Source organism: Dipodomys ordii, unplaced genomic scaffold (assembly GCF_000151885.1).
Source record: "Dipodomys ordii isolate 6190 unplaced genomic scaffold, Dord_2.0 Scaffold8, whole genome shotgun sequence".
NCBI lineage: Eukaryota > Metazoa > Chordata > Mammalia > Rodentia > Heteromyidae > Dipodomys > Dipodomys ordii.
The window spans coordinates 4,639,363-4,647,942 of NW_012267224.1; the positions used below are offsets into that span (position 1 = coordinate 4,639,363).

General features: G+C 36.8%; 1 protein-coding gene and 1 long non-coding RNA gene across 2 annotated transcripts in view; both read right to left on the bottom strand.

The window, feature by feature from the left end:
* Positions 1 to 1,296: 1,296 nt before the first annotated feature.
* On the bottom strand, positions 1,297 to 3,062 carry LOC105980340. The gene is made up of 2 exons (XR_001174737.1): positions 2,333 to 3,062; positions 1,297 to 1,481 (listed from the first exon to the last, which is right to left on the bottom strand). It is a non-coding gene; the product is annotated as an uncharacterized LOC105980340 (long non-coding RNA).
* A 96-nt stretch (positions 3,063 to 3,158) lies between these two features.
* Dcaf16 (DDB1 and CUL4 associated factor 16) overlaps positions 3,159 to 8,580 on the bottom strand; it is an 8,544-nt gene continuing 3,122 nt past the window's right edge. Inside the window, exons 2-3 of the mRNA XM_013009181.1 lie at positions 5,040 to 5,148; positions 3,159 to 4,714 (exon numbers count right to left, since the gene is read on the bottom strand). Of these exons, the coding sequence (XP_012864635.1) occupies positions 3,475 to 4,125 (651 nt within the window). The 5' untranslated portion in view covers positions 4,126 to 4,714; positions 5,040 to 5,148 and the 3' untranslated portion in view covers positions 3,159 to 3,474. The remainder of the gene's footprint in view (positions 4,715 to 5,039; positions 5,149 to 8,580) is intronic.

Sequence of the window (8,580 nt, forward strand, 5' to 3'; positions counted from 1 at the left end):
TATCCTTTAAAGGCCTTACTTGGAGTGTGCCCTCCATATGATAGGGCCTGTGTAGTCTATGATGGCCTCAAACTTACCATCTTCTTGCCTCAGACTGGGCTAATGCATATGGATCCATTATATTTAAATTTTATTTCTTCTGTGTAGTACTCCATATAATTTTTTTTATCCCCAGGGCTGGGATTGTACTGTAACTGAAGCCAAAAGTAGAAAGCCATTTTATTAGAACATGTAAGACAACTTATGCCTACCAAGGCCTAAGTGTCTAGGGACCTTATTTGCTCTAATAACCTATTCTAACATTTCAATACTGTTTTCATCATATAGAAAGTTCTTTAGGTGGGTATGATAGGAGCTCTAGCAAAAAATACCCTGGAGAAGACCTACTTTATCTGTTCTACTCTGGCCACATACCTTTTTTCTCTCCTTATGAAGTAGATGGAATTAAAAGTCATGATTATGGGGCTGGGAAGGTGACTCAGTGCTAGAGTGCTTGCCTTGCATGCATGAGGCCCTGGGTTTGATTCCTCAGTACCACATAAGCAGAAAAAGCTGGAAGTGAAGCTGTGGCTCAAGTGGTAGAGCACTAGCCTTGAGCTGAAGAGCTGAGGGCCAGTGCCCAGGCCCAGAGTTTAGGTTCCACAATGGACCAAAAAAAGTACGATCATGGCCTTCTTCTAGGCTCAAGATATCTGGACTGCTTCAACAAAACGGTTATCTGCATTGAGAAAACCACCTTTAAATTACTGGCCTAGAAATCCTCTTTATTCCTCTGGACTCTATTTCTTAGAAATAGGGAATACATTCTTTTTATTTATATTTTTTTCTTACAATTATAAAGGCAGTGTACAGATGGGTTACAGTTATTTAAGTCATGTAAAGAGGACATTTCTTTTTGGACAATATCACTCTTTCCCCTGCTCTCTCCTATTAATTTCTTTTTCCTTTATCCTAATTATGGTGACTTTTTAATCAGAGGCCTAGATAGGAAGAATGTAAAAATGGCAACATCATCCCTAAACCCAAGTCTTTGGCAAACAAGGTTTAAGGCTTATCAGGGGCTCATCTTTTCATGCAACCTTGGATTATTTCAATAGGTTTAAACTTGGGTTGTCACTAAATATGACATAACTTTGTCCTTTAAGTGTGTTTCTTTTCTAAAGATGCCAGTATGATTCACAGACATTGTACAAATACAGATGTATACATATGAGCTGTATTCAGTACTTAGTGAATGTTGACTTTGCCTTTAGTAAAGATCTATTTAATTTGTTGAGGACAAATGAGCATACTCTGTTCAACATATTTAAAGCTACTGGTTTATTCAGCTGCCAAGCTGGGGAAAGGCTTCCTTTCTGAGTCAATAGCAAAAATGTATTCATGAGCAAGGCACTTTTATATACACACAGACAAAATGGATACATAAACATCAACATATTTTAATTTTCTGGCCTCTTTCATATGTCCTTCCACCTCCTCCCCTTAGGGAAAAAACAGGTTCTTTTAACATTTTTAAAACTAATTCACACATTATCTACATAGGACATTTATGATACATTCATTCTGTTACATTAACAGTATGAAGTTTCAAATCAGTAATTTTTACTAATACCTTTTTATTCTAACTACTACAATATCCTCCTTTTTCCTTATAACAGTACAACTAAGGCTCAGCAGAAATACTCATATAAATTCTTTGCTTCCTTTAAATTTGCTGTACGTTTACAAAATTTGTGATTCTATCATTGCTTCAATTTTAGGATTCTACCTTTCAAGAATCATTATGAAAAATAAGCAAAAATAAAGAACACGTATTCTATTCTTTTTTTTTACACCGGTCCTGGGGTTTGAATCAGGGCCTGGGCACGATCTCTTGAGCTTTTTTTTGTTCAAGGGTAATGCTCTACCACTTGAGCCACAGTTTCACTTCTGCCTTTTTTAGTGCTTAACTGAAGATCCTTCCTGCCTGGTCTGGCTTCAAACATGATCTTCAGACCTTAGCCTCTGAGCAGCTAAGATTACAGGCATGAGCCACCAGCACTCACTTGTGATAATACTTTTAATAATCTGTGATATACTTTTAATAATCTGATTCCTCTCACCCATAGGTTTTTCTCTCTATTGCACAGTATGCAAAGATTTAATAGTCTCATGCATTTCATTTTATGATGTTAATTTTTACCTTTGATCCACTTGAACATAGCAGGACTTTTACAAGGGCATACACTCTTCCTTGTTCATCCAAAGAAAAACTATCTATTCTACTTAGAAAAACAATGCTGCTACTAAAACTTCAGATATATAGAAAGGTTTTATGAAATTAGAAGGGTACCTGAAATGTTTGTAGTGATGTGGAAAGTACATCTTCTGCTCCAAAAAAATGACATACAGGTATTTTAATCCTTTAGCAGTTAATTCTGAAAACTTAAGTTCTGTCTTGATCTTCATTGTTTTGGAATGTACTCTATTTGCTCCCTAAAAAAGGTTGGATGTTATGATTCAAGAAACACATTCTCTATATAACAGAAGTCTCTTGATCTTAAGGGCAAATTAGGCCAGAGACAAGATGGTGAAGACAATGATAGGGAATATATTTGGAGTAGGGTATATCCTGGGTTTGAAATTTCACTCCTCACAAAAAACAGGAACCCTAAAGGGTGTAACATATAGGTATATCTATATAAGCTGGGAGACACATCTAAATTCCATTTTCCTTTGTGCAATTATTCAATTTACTTCAACTACATCCCTAGAAATAAATGAGAAGACTGTGTAAGTAAAATTTTATTGTGAATAACCAAGTTCTAGACAATGGTTGAGTTCTACCTTTCCAAGGCTGTTCTGATGCTTGTATAACAAAAGCACTGCTGACCTACTTTTTTCTTCCCATTTATAATCTGGTACCTAGTTAAAGTAGATTCAGACAGAAAGAATAAATTGGGGCAGGGTAACTATAGGATATGAAGAATGTGTAACTAACCTTTAAAATATAGTATCTATTTAGGATGCTTATATTGAGGCTTGAACTCAAAGGACTGAGCACTATCAAGTGTTTTTGCTCACAGCTGGTGTTTTATCATTTGAACCACAGCTTTAATCTGGCTTTTTGTGTGGTTAACTGGAGTTAAGACTCTCATGACTTCCTGCCCTGGCTAGTCTTTAACTGTAAGCCTCAGATCTCAGCCTACTGAGTAGTTATGAGATTACAAGCATGAGCCACTGGTGCCTGGCAAAATATAATCTTTTCGACTAATGCTTGTCATTTTATCCACAGGGTTTGTTAGACGACATATACATATAAACATTTTCTTTAGCGGAACTACAGGACTCTTGAGTGATTCAATACTTAGTAGCACTTTAGCTTGTCAAGGTATGGCACAGTTTTATTGAGTAGGTATGAGTTTCTCAACTGTACTCCTTTCTTAATCAGATGCTGGAGCAAATACTGATCTTCACAATGATGCAGTCTGATCTTCACAATGATGCAGTCAGGAGTTTGTTAACCGCCTTTTGGAAGTCAGTGTAAGAGTAAGTGGTGTTGATGGGCTCAGTGCGAGTTGTTTCCTTAACTGTTTTAGTTAGCCAGCCACAGCAACAACCAGAAACACAAGAATTAGGAATCTGTTTTAAGTATTCAGGGATGGGAGTAGCTCTACTCAATGTTCGCCTTAATTGTTTGGTGGCAAACTGCAATGCTCCATTTAGGGTGGCATGATCTCTCGAGAGCCGACTGGGACTGGTTAGGGGTTTCTGGAAAGGTGGGACTCCGCAAGAGGCCAGAGGGGGCCATTCAGGAATTGGTTCCAGTCTGGGGACACAGTGGGAACAATGAGAAAGTCTCAGACCTATCTCTCGAAGTATATGGACTGGGGTGCTTGGATCCAAGAGTTTTGCATGATATAGCCAAGAATTAGGATTTAAAGGCTTCCAAGTTGTAGAATACTTCAAAAGGCACTTAACCTGCCAGGCAAGACTCTCAAGAGGTGTTAGGTTGGGCACCATAGGGTCTTCTTCTTCAGAGGAATCCCACTCTTCTCCAGAACTCTCATCTAGGTAGCTAATGTTATCTTCTTCCTCACTTTCTGATTCTGATAAGCGATCAGGAGAGGGAATTCTGGGACCCATTAGAATTACACAGGGTAAGGACACAGAAAATAACAACAAGCAAAATAGATTATTGACTAACACTGGCTAATAAGAATATGAGAAGAAAAACCTTTTCACCAAGTTTGTCTACTTCTCAGTCCATTGTATACAGTGTGCCTCTCCCACACCACTTGTACAGTTCTTCAAGATTATGTTCTTTATTCTTCACTTATGAAGAAGACATCTTAGTCTTCAGGACCAGTTCAGTGTGTAATAGTGGTAGTCACTTACCAGTGGCACAGGTTAGAGTATCTCCTTCAAACCTGGTTACCCAAGAGGAGGGGGGTCCTCATTTAGGCAAGCTGATTCTCTTAGTGGAGTCTCAGTTCTGGTACTGTGAACACATGTGTGCACTCTGACAGTGATTCTGTATCTACTGGGTATGAAAAGAAGCTCAGTAGTCACCTTGGTTGCCGACTGGTGAAAGAGCTTTCATACAGAGGGTATGACCAGATGAGTTGTCAAGAACATCTGGTGTGCAAGAATCTCATGTTTCCCATAGGAGATGCTAATGTTCTTGGAAACCAGTGATTCAGTAGATGGACTATCTGGAAAGATAGCCTTTAATCTGTGAATGAGAAAACTAGAGATATGGTATTAAATGCAAAAAACATTAGGTAATTATATTGCTCATCTAACCTCAAGGCTCCCAAGAATATGTATGCTGAGCAAAAAACTTTACAGATTTTTCCCTCTATCTTACATAGGCTTAGGATTCTTAGATTCTAATACCACTCCTAACAGAAAATTGGGAGTGGTTCTTAGAAAGAATGTGTGTCTATTTTAATTCGTTGGGATATTACTAAGTCAGTTTTTAAGGATGTAGTTGGCACCTGAAAGTAGTTTCTGAAAAGCTGAACCTTTGTGCCCCAAACTCCAAACATTATTTTTACCTTTAGATGTGTTTGTTGATAACTGTTTTAGGATAGTTGTCCTGGTAGGAGAGCTGCTAGCTGTTGGGACTCTTGCTGGGATTTCAGACGTGGTAATTATATGAAGAGGCTGTTAAAGGAAAAAACAAAAACAAAACCCAACTTAAAAAAAATGATCAATTCTTTTTAAGAGAATAACAAATATTTAAAACTAGAGACAAATCACATAAATGCAGGTTCACTTCATTTTACTTGCAAAAAATATGGGTATCACAAGAATTCAGAGTATAGCAAAGAAAATGTTACAATCAATTGGAGTTTATACCAGCAACTCAAATTTGGAAAATTTATACATTTCTAAAATGAAAGAAAAATTTAACTTTATCAGCTGAATATAAAACTTTGTAATCCCTTATTGACCCACAAGTTTCAAAAAATTAGCCTTTAAAACTAGAAAAAAAAAAGGTCTTTCTTAACTTGGTAAAGTTAATCTACCTAAATTAAAAGCAAGTAAGATTAAATGTATTCCCTTTAAAAATAGCTAAGCTCTTCAGCTTTTGTTCACCATCATGGCTACTGTGCCTTCCTGAGCTACTCTTCATGGCTTCTCACAAGACTTTCAGAATCAAGCGATTTCTGGCCAAGAAACAAAAGCAAAATCCCCCCATTCCCCAGTGGATTCGGATGAAAACTGGAAACAAAATCAGGTACAACTCCAAGAGAAGACACTGGAGGAGAACCTGGGTCTGTAAGGCAATTCTTCAGATGCCCACATATTTATGCTCTTACCATGAACCAGGTAAGCTAAAACATCAATATTGCCTGGACTGACAGTTGGGTATTTTTAAAATTGATTTTTCTTTGGTTATTTTAATAATGGGCACAGTAATAAGCATGTAATAAACATTACATTTGAATCAAAAAATTAAAAATAAATAAACATAGGTAAGGTGACCATGATCATGATGATTAACACTGGTTTGACATGGTACTGAAAATCCTAGTCAATGTTATACATGACAGGTGTAAGAACTGGAAGTGAAAAGACTAAATAATTAATTTACCCTCTCAATTTCCATACCAGGAATACTAAAAAAAAACCCCACACACATCTTTAAGGATATAGGCATGTATCAATAACAGGCAACATCTATATACTCTTGGATGGAACAAACAAGTATTATTCAGGTATCAACTTTGTCTAAATTTACAAATGTAGTTCTAAATTTAAAGTTTACTCCGTAAGTGAGCTTTAGCATTTATATGGAGTGAGTAAGATTTATACATATAGCCAAACCAACACTTAAACAGATCAGCATGCATTAGGATATCTAATGTCCTTCAAGCTGTTATGAAAGTCGAAAATAAAAATAAGGGTGGAATACAAAAATAAACAAATCATCCTACTGAACAGAACAAATCTCAGAAACAGAGACATATATAACTTGGGAAAATAATGTAAGGCTGGCACATAAATCAATGGGGAGTGGATGAATTTAGTATATATATACATATATATATATATAGGAGTGGATGAATTTAGTGTATAGATAGATAGATAGATGCAGCTGACTCGTAATGAAGCAAAGTAAAACCCTACACCTATATAATGTCAGGAATAAAACTTACAGACCTAAAGAGGGATGCTAAAATTATATGGTTAGTCAAGTATTATTCAGGAGAACATCTCTATGTTTGAGGCCAAGAAAGACTTTGGAATTTTTTTTAAAAAAAGCATACATCAGAGAGTCAATAAACAATTTAATCACATCAAAAGCAAAACTTTTCAGACTAAAAACATTAAAGACAAAGTTAACTACAAACCAATCTTTTTAAACAAAAAGAATTTTATGTGCTGGGGATGCAGCTAAGGAACATATTGATTAGCAGTAGATAGTCTCTTGGTTTGATTCCTAACTCAACAAAAAAGACAATTTTAATAAGAAAATGGGTAAGGGAAGGAGGTGTGGCTCAGATGGTAAGGCATCAGCCCAGCAAACAAGCAAATCAAATGTGAGGCCCTGGGTTTAAACCCGAGTATGACCAAAAGAAAGAAAAAAAGTACTGTCACATCTATAATTCTAGCTACTCAGAAAGCTGAGACTTAAATGATCAAGGTTTAAAGCCAGCCTAGGCAGGAAAGTCCATAGGAATCCATCTCTGGTTAACTAGTAAAAAGCCAGGCTGGAGGCATGGTTCAAGTGGTAGAGCTCTAGCTGTGAGCAATGAAGCCCAGTGGGGCATGAGATCTAGACATACAGACAAAAATATTTTAAAGAGAATATCCAGAGATATTGACCATAAGATCACATTATGCTACCAGTTTAGTAAAAATTAGAAAAAAAAGAAAATGGCAAATGTTGGTGAGTTTTCTTTCGAAACTGGCACTGCTGGTGGGATTGCATACTGGAGTATAACTCTGAAAAGCAATCTAGCAGTCAAATAGTTAATTTTCACAGTAATTCTTTTTCTGGACATACAAAAAAGAAATTCTCCTATGACAAATATACTAGGATATATTCTTTAGCTTCACCCATGATAAGGAGTTAAAAAAACTCCAGGTTTCTATCACTGGCAATGAGGTCAGGTAAAGAGCATAGAAAGCACATTAGAAGTATAAATAGCAACATGGATAGACTTTAAGGGCATAGTTCTAAATGAAAATAAAATAGCAAGAAATAATATTAACATCTTATTAATGCCATCCTAAAAGGGTAGTTTCCAAAATTGAAGTTAGTGAACACCTATATTTTAAGAAAATCGGTGTGTTAGCATGGTCACACGGTATGGCTTCTGGTTAGTATTTCTCTTCTAATGAATTCTCTTTTTTCTTCTTCTTTTTTATATAACTTCAGTTCCCAATAGTGTCTGATACAAATTATGAGATCAGTAAATGTATTTGAAAGAATTAATGAATTACTAAGATCTGTAGTAAATCACGACTTAGGCATGCTCTGCTTTATTCCAGGGATCTAGAAAATTCCCAAATTATACTTTGGTGATTTGTAGTACAGTTAACAAAACAAAATGATTTTTAAAAGTAGGACCAACATGAGCTGGGCCTTGGCAGCTAAGGTCTTTAATCTTAACTACTAAGGAGGCTAAGATCTAGGGATCAGAGTACAAAGCCAGGCAGGAAAGTTCATGAGATTCTCATCTTTAATTAACTACTAAAAAGCCAGAAATGGTGCTATGACTCAAAGTGGTAGAGGACTAGCCTTGTGCACAAGGCTCAATCCGCTGTAGGTTCAATCCGCCCCCAACCATCCCAAAGTAGTAGGATCAACTAAGTTGATGCTGTTACAATAAAAAAAAAAAGAAATTGCATATAACCTTAAGAAACATGAACATAAGTACTTTTATTTGGGGGGGGGGTCCAGTCGTGGGGCCTGAACTCTGGGCCTGAGCGCTGTCCCTCAGCTCTTCAGCTCAAGGCTAGTACTCTACCACTTGAGCCACAGCGCCACCTCCGGCTTTTTTCTTTTTGCTTATGTGGTGCTGAGGAATCGAACCCAGGGCCTCAGGCATGCAAGGCAAGCGCTCTACCACTGAGCCACCTTCC